At 25.2% G+C, this 18,408-nt stretch overlaps 1 protein-coding gene across 14 annotated transcripts in view; it reads right to left on the reverse strand.

Moving 5' to 3' along the window:
* Nucleotides 1-18,408, reverse strand: part of LOC105254953 (calcium/calmodulin-dependent protein kinase type II alpha chain) — an 82,837-nt gene that overhangs the window by 42,864 nt on the left and 21,565 nt on the right. For 8 of the 14 annotated variants that reach the window (XM_025411338.1, XM_025411348.1, XM_025411347.1 and 5 more), the window contains exons 3-10: nt 13,874-13,933; nt 10,538-10,592; nt 9,986-10,124; nt 9,390-9,492; nt 6,862-7,040; nt 6,501-6,623; nt 5,577-5,660; nt 1,880-1,940 (exon numbers count right to left, since the gene is read on the reverse strand). In XM_025411338.1, coding sequence (XP_025267123.1) covers nt 1,880-1,940; nt 5,577-5,660; nt 6,501-6,623; nt 6,862-7,040; nt 9,390-9,492; nt 9,986-10,124; nt 10,538-10,592; nt 13,874-13,933 — 804 coding nt within the window. The remainder of the gene's footprint in view (nt 1-1,879; nt 1,941-5,576; nt 5,661-6,500; nt 6,624-6,861; nt 7,041-9,389; nt 9,493-9,985; nt 10,125-10,537; nt 10,593-13,873; nt 13,934-18,408) is intronic. The other 6 variants (XM_025411345.1, XM_025411346.1, XM_025411340.1 and 3 more) reach the window with 1 other exon arrangement.

Here is an 18,408-nt window from a genome sequence, read left to right on the forward strand (position 1 = left end):
AAATTCTTGGTGCTTATTTCTTTAATTTTAATTATTGTAAATTTTACATAACATAACAAATAATATAAAAAGATAAATCTATTAATAAAAAATTATTGTTAATTGTTGTAGCGTGTTTTATGATGAGCACATCGAATTGATTAGATTGATTTCTACGCTGGTATTGATAGGTCAAATATATATGTTTCATGAGACTACAAACCATATGATATCCGATGCAATCTATCAACTGTGATTAATTTATAAAAATTTAATTTTTGGGTATTGGTTACAACATATTTATATTTAAGAATAATAATAATAAATTTAAAATTTCTCTCAGAATATTAAAATTCTAATATGTCAATAATCTTGTTTTTTAACTTAATAAATAATCATAAAACCAATTTTTGTTAAAAATAAATATAACATATTTAAATGATATAGAAATTTAATTTATCTGAGATGTTATTATTAAGAGCTTAAAAAATATATATTTATTTATATAATTAAATAAACTTATAAAAAATAAATAATAATTTCTTGAAAAATCAGTAAAATTGATTATTGATAAATATATGTAGATATGTGCACTAATTTCGCAATGATGAATATTATTAAGTTCTCAGAAATTTATCAATATTATTATAATTTTTACAATATCCACGATATGAAGACTAATCATACGGCGATTAAGATAATATTTCGAAGGCGATGATAATTTATCTAATTTGTACCAAATGATTATTTACCTGATTTATATCAAGTGGCATGATAATTAAATGAAAGCAATGATAGTTAAATGAAAGGCAAAACTGTTTGAGTAAAATTTGAATTATCCAGAACCTCCATCTTGCAATAAATATGCAAAGAAAAAATTCCGAAATACTTTTTCTCAATTGCATAATATATTTTTTTATCTTTTCGCTGTTCTAGAATAGAAATATATATAAATTAAGAAGCGAGAATTTATAAAACATTTATTTTCTTATTATTTTGTAATATTGCTATTTTGTACTACTTTACATAAACATAAAAAATATTTGATATGTCATAATTATAACATTACTTTTACTTTATTTATATCAGTAACTTTAAAAGATTTAGTACGATAAAAGGATTCAAAATAACCATTTATCTTTAGCGAGAAACTTACATGTCTATTTAATATAAACTAAAACCCTGTTTTCTGGATAATGTGTGGTCTTTGCAAGACATGAAATGCGTGCCATATGCATCGACTATATGGGGTAGATGGGAGCTACATGAAGTAGATGGGAAACATATCGTGTCATGATAACCAATGTGCCGAATGAGCGAAGATGAAATGCGATTATTGCTTGATAAGCGCCTAATTAATATCAACGATGATTTTCGGAGAATCGATCATTGACGCCCTATTATGATATAATTTTCTGATTTCCTGTTCAACCTCGCTCCTTCGATTATCTAATATAAGAGAATGATTATCAACATAAGAACTCTAATATACCTCTGCATGAGCAAAAATATATACAAGTGCTCCATTCTGCAATCGTTTCACAGAAATATTGATGAGACATAATTTGATATAAAAAATTATTTAATTTTTGTAAAAATCAAAATAAAATAACTTTTTTAATTTTTTATGATGAAATTACAAATTTAACAATAACAATATTGCACATACGATTGCACGAAGGATCTTTTTTTAAAAAAAAAGCGAAAAGGCAGATAAATATATCCTCTACATGACGAAAATGCAAGATGAATTAGGAATAGGAGGAAGTTGCATGACTCGGATTGTTAAAGAAATGAATTCATATATAAATACACAGGGAGACGTCAAGTTTATAGGAGATATAAAAGTACTATCTGTCGTGGACCGTATAGAGCGCTGAAGAGGGCCGGAGGTACTTACCCTGTGCATCATACTTACTGGAAAAATTTCGCGTTGCCAGCATGGTCGTCAATATAGCGCCCTGCAAATGCAAAAGAAATATTATTATTATTAGCCATGCCAAATAAAAAAAGTAATAAGTCCGTTGACGAAATAAACTTGTTTCCTCTTGTCAACAAATATCAAATATTAAAGAAATATAATATATATTAATAATATAAAAAGAATAAATAAATAAATAATAAGAAATATAAAATAAGAGAATTTTTTTTACTGAATTTCTCTCATAATAACATTGTCTCTGAATCATTAAATCTGATAATCTAAAATAAATAATATATGTTATTTTTAATAATTTTCTCTTAATAAATTGCTATTATATGAAACATTTAAAATTTGCTGAATTCATTATTGATTATATATTATACATGCTATTTAACATAGTAAATTTACTATGTATTACACGATGTATTATAAATAATCAATTCCTTAATAATGCCATATAATGGTTAGCGTTTTATAACAGAACAGGAAATGTATTATTAATTGTATTATTAATTTTTCAAATTAATTCCGGTGAGAAATACCGATTGAAAATACGTCTATTAGACGTCTATAGACATCTAATAGCCATTTTTCCGACTTATTATTTCTCACTGGGACGTAAGATATAATACTAAAAATATAGAATATTTCTACTATATCATTACTACTATAAATATATAATTCATGAACTTCTTATATATATATTATCATTGCACAATGTTAGAATGAAAATATATAAGTTATTATTATATATGAACATAATGCATACGTTTTTGAAATTTACTACAATTGTATTAATTTTGAATTTATTACAATAATTATGAGTATTAAAATATTACAAAACTATGTTACGATGATTTTACAACATTGATAAACGTAAATAATTACTGGATTAATTATTGGATCTGTATAAAAATTAAGAAAGTGAGATATTGTTCGGAATAATATCCTATGCAAGGATTCTTGTTGCGATATCTATAGAGCTCTCGTTAAGAACTATAGATAATTACGTTGCGTGACGCACATTCCGTGTACGCGTCATATATATATCCTTTATAAAATACATTATTTATATTTTCTATGGTCACGATGTTTTTACATTATTCGATTATTCCCGCATCTCTCCGCGGCATTTGCGCTTCAAGAGATATTTTTATTATCTATAGAAGAAAATTCTCTACGATATTATTATCATTATCATTATCATTATCATTATCATTATCATTATCATTATCATTATCATTATGTATTATTATTATTAATTATTATTATTATCAAAGAACCTATATTGATTGACGAAATCAATATTATTGATTTTGTCATTTAATATAAGTTCTTTGTTAATCAAAATTAAAAAAATAGATGGATTATTATTAAATTATATTCTATGAATGTGTTCATTATTCTGCTCATAATAAATTAAGCTATAGAAACAAATCAAATTATTTTTAGGATTTGCAAACAATTTCTCGGAGCTTGCTGCCTTCCTGCTCGTTCATCTTATTATCAAAGGGTCGTGTTATAATTAGTATACAATAGTACAGTTGAGTAGACCTCGTACAAAAAACAATATTTAATTTACCTTGTAATACGATATCCCAATAGAAGAACAAATGTCAATTATTCAAATTTCATTGTAATACAAATTACAATTGTGTCGCATTGATAAGCGTGCTTAATTGATTTCGCATATACACTATCATCGAATATTGTTACAATAATTTATCGAGTTGGTTGAGAAAAGCGAATTTCGATGTCAATAATTGATGCAAATTTTGAAACATGACATACATCTTAACTTAAGAATATTACCTATTTAAAACATTATACATCTTTCAACGATGTAACATTAAAGAAATTAATTTTTAATATTAAAAATTTAATTTTTTTTTTTAAATTATGCAGTCTCTGCGTTAATATTTTTTTATTACGCTTATTTAAGAAATCATATTTTCATAACTAATCATACTTTTTTTACACGAAAAAATGTTAACTTTAAATCTTTTAAAATTATATATATATATATATATATATATATATATATATATATTATACTGACATTTCTATAATATTAATATATCAATCTCATTTTTATCTTCTTTGTAATAACAGAAAAGAAAGAGAAAAAAAGAGGAGAAAAAAAGGACTAACTCTCGATGTATTTCAACGACAAATGAATGTATGCACACATGTAGCACCAATAAAATTATAGAAAATAGCACTCTCTGGCTTTCTTATATTGCATACGAGAATAGCGATTGCAACAACAAGTGGAGTCATACTACTTCGATGCTATTGTTTAATCATCGGTGACTCTTGATAGAGTCGTACGTAAAATTATGCCTATAGATAAAGAGACGTTATCGGTCCCTACTAAGGCATTATTACTAACTAAAGTTGTAAAAATTTATTTGCTAGAAAATCGAATTATAATAATTGTTTAAAAACAAATTACTTGATAACTTTTATAAAAATTATTCATATTTTTTCTAAATTTTTCAGAATTTCTGCAATCTTTTAAATAGACAGTAAAGACCCAAAATAAATGTTGATTGCTTAACATTAATATGATCATACTTTTTGACTTGATAAACTTGTACTTATAAACTTAAAAACTTAAACTATTGAACTTAAACTTAAACTATTAAAAATGGCATATTTTCTTTCATAAAAATTATTTAAAAAATTATTAAAATAAATATACACACATTTTTTATTTAAAATATTTTTTTACTTAAACATATTAATGAAAAATGTGGATTTTACATTTCTTTTAAAATATTATATATGTTAATGTGTATATTTTATATATGTATGTTTTATATATATAGAAATTAATTGCTTTTATTCGATAATGACTTTTAAGAAAGAATCGATAAATAAAATTTAATGTAGTTACTGCTAGTTACCACACGTTGTATCGTTCTAATTTTATAGATGTTCGTAACACATGCAGATTACCATACGAACGATATCTAGACCGCAAAGTGAATTAAGTAGTATGTGATAAGAGCGAATAATGTTTTGCATCAGTAAATAGGCAAACATAATATAAAAGATTTTGCGGTCAGAGTTAGCATAAGAATTTGCGATTACAATCATATATTTCTATATAATTGCTCTCTAAAGTTAGCAGTTAATAATGCGATTCATATAAATTCGATTTCTTACTATTCTTATAAAAACTGTATCATGTATTTTTAAAATGAATCTCTCAATATCAAATTCCATTTATGTTGTAATTAAAACCAATGTAAAATGGCAAAAAGTGTTCAGTTCTTGTTGTAAACAGTTTTTAAAATAAATATTCAAAATTATTGTCATTCGCAAATAAACACACACACACACATACAATATTGGCTTCGATATTAAACAATCGCAAGAAGATAAGAATTTTATATTTTGTTTCAAAAGTATTAACTTGTAACACCTCTAGTGATTCATCTTGTATATATTGTATATATATTTTTAGGATTACATAATAGTTATTTATTGTATAGCAATAGGTTTGAATATTAATTATTTAAATAATAAATCGCAAATTTATAATGAGGAATCGGAAAATTTGTAACTGTTAAATAACGTAATTTAAGATAAAAAAAGATATGCAAATGCAAAAGTTATAAACTGATATATAATAGAATAAAATTTTAACAAGAAGAGAAAAACTCACCTTTAACTTGCGCCTTGCATTGAATTTCTTCAAGCAGTCCACGGTCTCTTGTCTGTGTACTACAGATGCAACACGCTCACGTTGCTAAAACACAAAATAAATGGGAAATATATTAAACATTGTTAAAAAATTGGATTAAATCACTTGAAAAAGATCACTAATTGGATTAAATCACTTGAAAAAGATTAGATCTTGTACTTTAAAAATGTTCATTTTATTAAGAATGCAATTTTATTAATTCGAAGAAGATATCATGAAAAAGAGGCAATAAAATTTACATATTAATTCAAGACAAAAGTCAAGCTCTAAATTTGTAAATAAATCAATTATTTAAAACGATAATATGATTCGCTTTCTGATTAACACATATTAATATCCACAGAAATATATAAAAATCGAAATTAAAAAACATTTCATTTTTATTTTTATTTTTGTAATTCAATATAATTCTATAATGTTTCGTTATTTTATGAATTAATATTTATTTTTATTTTATTTGATTTAAAATAACTTATATTTCATTGACATATTTTTGCATATTAAAAATATTACATGTATATATCTATATATACATGTATTATATATATAAATTATATATGTATAATATTTCTAATATATATAAAAATATTAATATTTCTAATATATATAAAATTATGAAATATTTAATCGTTTTAGAATAATTTATATTTATATAAAATGTTCCATTTTAATTGTCCTAGATAAATATCTCGAAAAATATGGAAGATGTGGAAAAATATTTTTTAATTATCCTATCTTTATAACATTTTATGCCGCATATTGTAAAGATTCTGAAATGATTTATTTGAAATGTTTTTCCGGATAGGAGAGAATAACGTTATTTTTAAAATTATTTATCCATATGATATATAAAAATCTATGTTATATTGATTAAAATAGACTTACGCAAATCCATGGATGCTTCAATGCTTCACTGGCAGTAATCCTTTTTCCTGGATTTACTGTCAGCATCTGATTGATGAGATTTTTTGCTTCTGGCGTGACGGTGTCCCATTCTGGACTCGGATACTGTATTAAATAAGCAATAAGTAAAACAATATTAGGAAAGTTTTATATAATTAAACAAATAAAATTACAGGAACACTATTTTATCAATGAATTTCATACATTGGATTTCTTTCAAAGAACATATTCTTTCTATTATTTCTCTTAACTTTTTATTAAGCTTTCAAATAAAATGTTTTAAAAAAATATTTGAAAAAATGATATGTAAAAATAATGAGAAATGATAAAATATAACACATACATCGTAGGATCCGGCCTTGATCTGCCCATAGAGTCGATGCTGGTCTTCGTCCCAGAATGGCGGGTAACCAACAAGAAGAATGTACAGAATAACACCGCACGCCCATATATCGACTGCTTTCCCATATGGTTCCTTCTTTAGCACTTCCGGACTGAGGTAACCAGGTGTTCCAGCAAAACCTTTTTATCAATTGTTCGGATTCATTTACTTTCCGAAAACACACTGCGATTGAAAAGTTCAAGATATATGCACGAGATTACGTTTTGAATATCATTTCTTGTCTGAACTAATACTTTCTTTGAAAGACAAACGTTATAATACCGTCCGAAAATTTTTATCATGTTTAAAATATTTGAAAATTAATAATAAACTTCATTTATTAATAAAATTAATTGTATTGAGAAGTTGATGGAATTGATATTATTGTAATTTTAATTCGAGATAACTTAATTTATAGATAAAATTCGATAAAGCGCGTTGTATTATATTTTTTATTTATTTATTTTTTTATTTAGTTTGATCAAAATATGTATAGTTTAGATTTATAACTGCATTTATGAAAAAATATTATTTTGTCAATTACATCTAATTGATATGTGATAAAAGTCAAATAAATATTATTTTCGCAATTCGCAAAATCTTTATTCCATAATTTTTGTAAATTAACGTACATGAAAAATACACAAATGCGGTAAACTTTAGTATCCATTTTTACTTTTTTAGCGCAGAAAAAACATTAATTATTTTATAATTATTTTATATTTTATTAAAATTAATTGTTTCATAAAAGATGAATAAGTGTTGTCAAAATATGTAAAGTTTCGGAAAAACTGATTTTAATTTTAATTAAATTCTCTCTTTAATCAATTTAAAATAAATTTAGAGTGTTTAAAAAAATATCAAGGAATAATTTGAATGCAATTAATTAATATAATTATTAATATAAACTTAGAGCTTAAATATCTAAAAGATTTAATATTATGAATATATAAGACTAAATATGATAAATCAATCACATTATATTTAAAATTTTAGAAAAAAAAGATTATTTTTAAATTTATCCTAAAAGATCTAAAATTAAGCTCGGAGTTTTTGAGATTTTCTATATGTGTGAAAAATTCGTAACGTTATCAAAACGGATAACTTTCTGCATTTTTGTATAGGAAAACGGAAAAGTTGCCACTAACTGTTCAATATTGTTTCAATGAATTTATCTGCATTCAAATGCCAGTTCATATAAAGTCATCTATAAATGTGAATATACGTGACTTAAGCGAAAAAGACGCAAAATAGAGGGAAAATTTCAAATTCACAGCTTGCATCGCAGATGATATCAGCAACAATAAAATAATTCATATTATAGCAAACTTGTGTGTGTGTGTGTGTGTGTGTGTGTGTGTGTGTGTGTGTGTGTGAGATTTCAAAATAAAATATAGTAAAACTTTATGAAATAATATAAAATTTAAATTTCAAGATAAAGCATTACTTCAATAAATCAATATTATATTTTATTTTAAATATGAACTGGCATATTTGATATGTTTTCTAAATTTAAGATAAAAATATCTTTTTTATATCTTGTCTTTTTTATATTTTCTTTTATTATTTAAAATGTTAAATATTTATTTCATATAATATTTAACATTTTAAATAATAAAAGTTTGTAATTTAAATCATGATATTCTTTTATTTTCATCGATATTAAAAAAATGTCAGTTGCAAATTTAAGTCGTTGAAAGTTTTATAATGTGATATTTTTCATATTTTTATTACAGCTGCATAAAATTGATAATCTTTCACAATTTAATTAATGTCCACATTTCTAAATGGCATTTCTTTAATAAATAATATAAAATTTTCTGCTGCATATAAATTGTTATTAAAAAAAATTCTGTAAATTTAAAAAGTAATATATTAAATATTTTAAGTACGAATATATTTTTAATTATAAAGACAGAATCATTATTTTTATTTTTGAATAATAAATAAATATAATGGTATTAAAGAAAAGAGATTCTTTTTAAATTTAGAATATGTGATTTATAACATATATCATATTCACTGACAAATAAATTTAAGTATATAAAATAATAAAACGTTTTTCATTATATAAAATAAAAAAATTGATATTTTAATATACAAATATCTATGAAAATTTAATTAATTATTAAATTTAACTAATTAATGCAAAGAATTTGAAATATTTGACATTTTTATGTCTTAAGAAATCTCTAACACGAAACACTAACAATTTGAAGTTGATATAGAGATTGTTCAATCATATAAATAGTCAATTGATAACAATAATCAACCATAATAATTAATCCCTCATCCCTCATCCCTCATGCTTCATCAAAAGGGATGATTAAACATTTATAATATCAATTAGGGTTCTTGTATCATGTATCAAAGGACACATATAATGCACGCTCTTTTATTTATAAAAATTATCAGCAATAGCGTTACCATAAAAAAAATTGAAATCTTGACGGATTAATTGATTGGAAAAATCTTATAGTCCTACTTACCATACCATGCTTGTGCTTCACCCTGCACCTCAATCGCCAGACCGAAATCTGCTAATTTCACAGCCGCCCCTTTCGCCTTGCTCGCGAGAAGTAAATTTTCGGGCTGCGATAAAAAATGATAGATTTATCGCCATGTCGAATGCAGTTTTCCTCTCTTTTAATATATATGAGCTTTTTGCATCTCCTCTTACACAGATTAAAATCTCAGTTATAATTAAAATTAAATATGAGATTTTTAGCATCCTACGTGATTTTATTGGCACTAAAATTAAATGTAATGTTTTATGCAACTTTTTTTGCAATTAAAAATGCGACACTTTGAATTATCAAATTATTTAATATCAAAAATAGAGATTATTAATATATTTTAAATTTTGATCGAGAATGCTCGATAAGGAATCGTTTTAGATTATTATTTAAGTTTTTCGAACGTGAAACGCTCTATAAAAATCATACAAAATAAACAAAATATCAGACTATAGTGTGCTATAGAAATGCTACATGGAAATTAGATTACGCGGATATGCTTTTTCGATTTATTTCAACGTTGCAAGCGTACAGTTTGTGCTCAGCAAAAATCCTTTTTCTTTACATACTTTTAGATCTCGGTGCACGACTCCGTGATAATGGCAGTGGTGAACGCTTTCCAAGATTTGTTGAATACAGTGCGAAGCATCGGCCTCGCTGTAGAATTCTCGGGCGACAATGTCCTCGAATAGTTCCCCGCCGGTGACTCTGCAAATGTTTTACGTTTCAAGTCTATTTTGCGAACGTGTCGCGAGATCGCATGGAAATCTGCGAAACAGCAAAACGTTTATAACTTTGGAAATAAAAACAAAATACATAAAACTTTACATAAATAGTGATATAAGTTTGTTTTTAGAAAACCGCTTATATATTCGAGTTTCTTATTTTAAAAAAGTCAAGATCTTTCATAATAATATATGTAAGCAAAAATAGTAATATAGCATCTGATTATGACACACATAAAGATAATTCTTATATTAAAATACGACAGAAATATTATGCAACTAAATTATAAGCAAATATAAAAATATTGCCAATATAGATATAAGTTATAAAGAAAAATGTTTCACGAATTTCTCTCTCTCTTTCTCTCTCTCTTGTAACGATTTTAATATACTTACAGATCAAAGACAAGATAATGGAAATTCTCTTCTTGTATACTATCGTGCAATCTCACTGTAACAGAAAAAATGATAAGACATAAAGTTACTTGTAATAGCTATTGTAAATAATTCTATATTTGGATTTTAAAAAAGACTACATATGTATTATAAAGCATTACATATTACAGTATTACATATCATTAAAAGAATATTGTTTACTATTTCATTTTTTAAATTGTTTTATATTTTATATGTTCTTTAGAAATTCTTTCTTTTCTCCAATAAAATCAAACAATATCCAATGTAGATTTCATACAGAAGTTATTAAGACATAAGATTTATTTAAATCAAATTAAAAAATGTAAAGTAAAGGAATAAATCGGTATTAATATTATTTACAAATATTTTTAAATTAAAAATGACTTTTATTAAATACTGATGTATATATTTATAAGTTTGTATTTATCATTTATTAAAATGTTAATTAATAATTTTGATATTTAATTCATTTTAATGCATGTAATTTAAATAACCTTTATTTTAAACTTCATTCGGTTTATTTCTTAAACTTTATAGATTTTATAATTGTAGTATAGTATTGAGAAAAGAATCATAGAGTCTGTAGAATATAACATATAAGTAATTTCATTGTTAAAATTTACCATACTTTAATTTAATTAATTTACTAACAAATATCTAAAATTTGTTTCTAAAGATAAAATTTTAATTATTATTTTATTATTTTCTTAGTAGAAAATTTCAAGCGGAGTTTCAGAAATCGCAGATGATCGCTAAGCATTCGCGGAATAAATGCATGAAAATACAATTAATTTGCGTTGATTAAGCAAACTAATTTTAATTTTATTTATCATAAACATTACTATTAATAATATTTCTTATAAAATAATAATATTAATATTAATGTTAAAATAACAATGGTAAATACAGAATACAATTTTTCCTTCATTTCGATAGTTGTTCCTCTCCTGAACATCTCCTCTGAGAACTTTTCATTTTAAAGTTTCTGTTATTTCTAAGTAATTCTTCTTTTCTTCGCGAGGTCGCCTTCCACTATTATCTTCAGTTTATCTTCGATTTCTCCCTTCCTTCTCCTTTTCCTCAACTATCTTAAGTTGCACAATCTCGAAGAAAGATTGTACGATTTTGAAAAAGCAATTGCATGACTTCGCGGGATCATACAGTCTCGAAGAAACATTATTTCGAAGAGAGATCGTATAATTTTGAAAGAGGAAGAGATTTCGAAAATAAGTCGAACGAAAAGAAATCTAGCGATCGCGAGAGAGTTAAATGAAGAGTCGCAGGGAACAATCAAATAAAAATCGTTTACTAACAGAAAGAACGATTCTTCCAGTTGTTGACCTGTTTTGGGCTACAGCTGTACTGTTCGACTTCAGTGCACATACCATAAGGCATTTGTTTCGAGACAAATATGTTACGTCCTTCCACTGATCCATTTCTTCAGATCTGATGTAACATATTTTAATATAATCAAATCAACATAATGTATTTTTTAATGAAGAATTTCTTAAAACGTAATATATATAAAAAAATATAATAAAAATTATAAATAATATAATACAATTAAATAAGATGATAATTACTACAATTAAAGTAATTGAAAATTAAAAATTTAATTAAAAAAACTTGCGTAGAGAAGATATAACATTTCGATTGATCTTGATAAAAAATTTTTATTAATATTTTTAAATATATAGAAACAAGATTGAATTCCGAATATCCTAGTTAACTGAACTGAACTCTAATCCTGAATAAATGAACTCCGAAAATATGCAAATAGAAAAAAAGATTAAATAGAAAAAAAATTTTAAATACAAAAGTTGTAAGATTTTAAATGATATTACATAATAATATTAATATAACCTTGTCTTGAAGCTGTCAAGATTACGTGAAGATTAAAGTAGTTTCAATTTAATAACATTATGTAATTAATACTTTGTGAAGTTTCTTTGTAAATCATCAACTAATCAAAGTCATGTATGAAAAGTCGCTGGAAAAAACAACATGCGTAGTCACAATTCAGGGAATCTTAAGTTAATATTAGACTCATCAATTAACGACTATTAAATATTAAAATACATAAAATAAGAGGAAGATAGGAATGTATGTGAGAGAGAAGGTCAGACGTGTCTATGTTTATTCAATCAACAAGCGACAGAATAACAACTCTATCCGCAGCTACGATGTATATCTGTGTGTTCCATTCGCACACTTTTGAACTCGAGCAATAATTGAATTAGAAACAATATTTACGGACTAAAAAAATATGTGAGGCGCAAGTTTCTGAATCGGATAGTCCGCCGAATATAAATATTGGACAGTTCTAATATGTTAAGTTTTGGAATATTCCCTTTAAAAATTGATACAAGAGGGATATAAGAGATGTAACCGAAAAATTTGCAAAGAATAAATATAATAGAGAGAGATTGTTACAGATACAATTAATTATACATTTTTACTGTTATATTTTACTGTATAATCTTCAATATGTAGCTTTTTCTCGCGCTTCATTCTGCTCTGTACAATTCAGTACTCACAGTATCAAAATAGTATTTCATCTTATATGTGTTTGCGCGAATCAAACCAGAACATCTCATCTTACTATATCACCAATATATTAAAAGAATCAACTTAATCCTCTTGTTACTTTTCTTCACTAGAATTAAGTAATTTTTTATAAATTAACGCAGTAATTAATATTCATATCGACTTTTCTGTTTCTTTACTTATTTTTTTAATTCATCTATTTTTTCTATCTATAATAAATAAATCTCTTAATTTTATTCACTTTCCTCGTACATGTACACTCTTATTCATTTGGTTTATTAAATATAACTTTTTTAACTAAAAGAGAAAAGAAAAATTAAAAAACACATAATTGTCAGACAGTTTTAAGATTTAACGTTAGAATTATTCTCATATCTCTTTGCACAAGTGTACTCGTGGAATAAACACATACATGCACATGTTTGTATATGTACTAAGAAATTAATAGCCACTATGTTAAATATGTATATCAATAAATATTTTTATTTTTTTCAAATTAATAAAATTAATAAATAGAATTAAATTTTTTATAAAATTAATATTAACTAATTAATCCGTTTTCTATCCTCCAAAGATTTAAATTGAAGAAATTGTTGTACAAAATAGTTTTGTTTATTTCATCAAAATGTATAAAATTAACATATAAATGCGATAATAAGACAGCTTCTTGTCATCTTTAATATATTATGAAACAGTCACAATATTATTAATATATTATTGAAACAATCAAAATATTATATATAAAAAGTTGATAAAAAATTAACTTACCAATATTTGGATGTTGCAGTTTTCTACATATTCGCGCCTCACGCTCAAGTTTTTGAAAATCTGCACAATAAAAAAACATTTGGTTAAACATTTAAAATAGTATATTAATAATTTAAAGGCAATCGAACATATCTATATATATAGAAAGTACCTTCTTCTTTCTATATGTATAGAAAGATTACAAACATATTGCAGAATATTTTTATTAAGTTAATAAAGGCTTATAGGAAGCTAAATACGATTATCAGTGCGTATAATTTGATAAAAATTAATAAAAAAATTATAATATATAGGATATCCGGTAATAATCCGCCGAATCTCTCGTGTGGCGGTTAAACTGAGTAAGAAAGATTCGGGGATTATTAATTGACGTCCTGTATTCCGCTTCTTATTTATATTCTTCAGTATGGTATGAGATAGAATTAGGAAATTAAAAATTAAACCGAGAAACCAAAAACCTGGATAAGTCATAGGCAGTCGTAGATGATTAGTTGCAGACAATAAATTAGAAGTAGTCCAAGTGAAGGAAATCTTCCTGGTTCGTCATATCAATGTAATATTGATTTCAAAGTTTTTCATCACTACGTTGTTTTTCCAAGAACATGTTGGAAGCAGAGACAGACCTTAGAAGCTTTTCATCTTCGGCCTGTAATATGTACGTTGGTAGAAACGGTAAAAAGATAAAAAAGTAAATGAAAATTATCCAAACTCACCAGCTGGCTCATCAATAAGAAGGGTCAACGCAAATAATTATATTAACAAAAATTTAAATTATGTTTGTTTAATACGATTTTGATGCTGATTACAAGACTCGTTTATGTAATGGAACAATGAGAAATGATGTAACCAAAATATTGGAAGTCATAAATATCAAAATGTAGACAGACTATTCGATAGATACATAGAAAATGCGAATTTGGTATTTACTTTTACATAGTCACATAGCTTCAACGATTTCCGGTTTACTTAGACTAAAGAAAGCCATTGACTTTTTCCAGCGTTCATTGTTTATTAAAATGTTATTAATCAAGAAAGTAAACATAAATAAAATATATCTTTTTGATAGTGAAAACATCAAGGGAAGTGTACGATCGATCTCGCTTTGTATGAAAAATTAAAAATGTAGAATGATATGGTAATAGACCGCATTTCGTACTAAAGGCTCCGAGATGTGGAGTGTATCTCACTTGGTGTGGAAAGTTGAAAATCTATGGGACCGTACGATAATAGACCTCGTTTCACACTGAAAGCGCTGAGAAGTGTAAGGCGAACCTCGATTTGTGTGATAAGTTGGAAACCCATGTGGAATCGTACGATAATGGATCTCTTTTTGCACTGAAAGCACCGAAAGAAGCGGGGTAGTTCTTGTTTTATGCGAAAGTTCATGCATGGAAATCCATGTAAAACCACATTCATCAATTTATTATATTTTCAACTTTCCATGCGAAACGAGGTCCATCTCGTATTTCCCGGTGCTTTCAATGCGAAACAAGGTTTACTATCGTACGATTACATATAGGTTTGCAACTCCACTCAAAGCGAGGTCCATTCCACATCATCCCTGCAGCCAGTGCGAAACGAGGTCTATTATTGTACGGTTCCACATGGATTTGTAACTTTCCAACCGAAGCGAGGTTTAACCCACACCGTTCTGTGCTTTCGGTGTGATAGAAGGTCTATTTTATTGTACATGGTGTCCGCAAATGATGTATAATTCGTAAAAAATTTTTTTGAACTTATCATTTTTTAATAAACGACAAGCAATGGTCAACCGAAAGTCATTTGAGGACTCTGTAAAAGTAAATATTTTTTATTTTTTTAATTTTTTATATAATTTGGTTTGCATTGATTATTGGATTCTGTTCTGACTGTTCTAGAAGATTGAAAGGTTCTAGAAAAATCTTTTTATGGAATAGTATATTTGGATATTATATCATTACTTCTTGGATATTTTCTAGAGTTGAAAGATCTCTTTTATTAGCATTTTTACTTCGAAGAAAAGGAAAAATCTGTAGGTATAAAATCTGACGGAAGGTAATTTTGTGAGACTTTAATTCATTGTTCTTTTTGTTCTAATGTTAAAAAATGTAGAACAAAGCGCTTAAAATTTCATTTTACTTAATGTTTGAATCAGAATTTAATATACACTTGGTTTTGCTATATTCAATTCATCTGCTATCATTTGGCACATTAATCGTCGATCTATTGTAGCAAGAAAACAAATAATACATAGATATAATATCTTTTGATTTCAATGTTAATAGGCATCCATTTCTCGAATTATTTTATAATAATTCTCAATTCTCACTGAGATGTTTAAATTACTCATGAGCAATTATTTGATATAACATACATTGTTTTCATTATTTCAAATATTATTTTCCCTTTTGCAATTTTACTTAAAATAAAATACATAATTATATCAATTGCTTCATTATGAAAAAAATAATGCGTTATAAACAATCGTTTATAAGACAAAACAGAGAGAAGTAAAACAGAAAAATTTCTATCAACTTAATAGTTTATAGTAAATAGTATAATGTTATCCATATAATAATCACTGTCGATATGCATAAAAAATGATTCCGAAAACTTTTCCGACAGATTGTGTAATTCAACTATTTGACTTCAAAAATAAAAAAAATTATGTAAATTGCATATAGCTTAATATATGATTACATATATAATTGATTTATAAGATCAATATATAGTAGCATTAATTAATCATAACCAATTACATTAACAGTGTGGATCAATGCAATAATCTATAATTTGCATGTCAATTCGTCATCTTATATCACATTATCATATATATATATATTTATTTATTTATTTATCCATCTAAAATGTTATAATATAAAAATTGAGAAATATTAATATGTTATTATATGTTATTATATGTTTCCAGCTATATACATGCCATGATTTCATAAAGATAGTGAAAGTATTTACTACAATATAATTATATAATTTCTTATAAATAAACATTAAATGTATGTACATAAAAAATTAATGTACACTTACAATATGTATATATCTATAGCACATTTTTTATTTAATTATATGTAAATACATATATATCTACAGAGCATATACTTTATTACATTATCTATTTTCATTTACAAATTAAAATCGAACTATAAGAAATTATTCATTATTATCAAAAGCCTCTAATAAGTAATCGTAAGCTCGTTATTTGTTATTATTTAAATAAAAATAGCAAGCTTTTTATCTACTTTGTATCATCTCATCTCCTTTCCCTTATTATTTTTTATGATGTGATTCCTGTGGTTTGATTGTGAGATGCGAGTTTTTAAAAATTTGATTGACAAGAAGGCTTAAGCAGTTGCGGCAATTGATTTTATAAATTATTATTTATTTTGAAAAGATAAAGGGTTACTTTATGTATTTTTATAAATTTTAGTTTGTTAATATCAATATGGACCAAACAATAGGTATTCTTGATTAGATTAAATTTATCAGAAATAGATTTAATATAAGAAATTTAAAAAAACACTCACATACACATATATATTTTGAAATTCTAAGAATCGGAAGTCTTAAAAATTTTGAATAAGTGTTCTTATTTTTTTATAATGAAGAAGAACCTTTAATCTTTTGTTAATTGTTTCAAATATTAAATTAAGATATTCATTTTTTAATAAAATATCAATAATGAACTCAAGACTATTTTGATAATATTTTAAGAAACAAGAGAAAGATTCCTCTTCCCGTCAACTAAACGTATGATGATACATTTGTTTTGACAAGTGAAATATTGTTGGAAAAAAAATCAAATATCTGTCGGAAAAAGTTGAGGAAACAAGTGCATAAAAGATTATAGAATTTTAAAATATTACAATTATAAAATATCATAAAAGGTATCAGATTAATATAGTTTAAACAAACCTCATATATATGCAATGTTCTTAATATCAGTCTATAATGCCTAAAGAAAATAAAAATTGTCAAACTTTAACTTGTTAATCTTTTAAATTAATCCCGTCCTCCATTTATTTTCTGCGGGGAATTATTCAGGACAGCCTTTTTCATGACATATTCAAACGGCGATAAAATCGGTGTAATCTTTTATGCATTTTTACCAAAGTTGATTTATGATACCAATCAAATTTTAAATATCCATCTCATGGTATAATAATAAGATCTAAAAACTTTAGATGTTTGTCAGAGCTTATCTCCACCGTGAATTGACCTCTAGGAAAGAATTAAAAATATTCAAGACTAAAGAGAGTATATAGAAGGAGAAGCTACTAAGGCCATATAATATCTGACGTGAAAGGGTGAAAAAGGTAGCCTTTTAATTGTTTTAGAGCGTAAGTCTTGCAGAACGACATCAGCAATAAAAGAGAGGGGTGAACCCAATGAGAGTGTCGAAGGATTGTTTATAAATTTTTTAATTAAAAATTGGAAAGTTCAATTTAAAACTAATTTTATAGTTTCTATAAATTTATCATATAAAATTTTAATGTTTTTTGAGAAATCAAAAATTTATTTTTTATAACTTTGATAGTTAT

This window comes from Camponotus floridanus, unplaced genomic scaffold (assembly GCF_003227725.1).
Source record: "Camponotus floridanus strain SB8 unplaced genomic scaffold, Cflo_v7.5 scaffold39, whole genome shotgun sequence".
Classification (NCBI taxonomy): Eukaryota; Metazoa; Arthropoda; class Insecta; order Hymenoptera; family Formicidae; genus Camponotus; species Camponotus floridanus.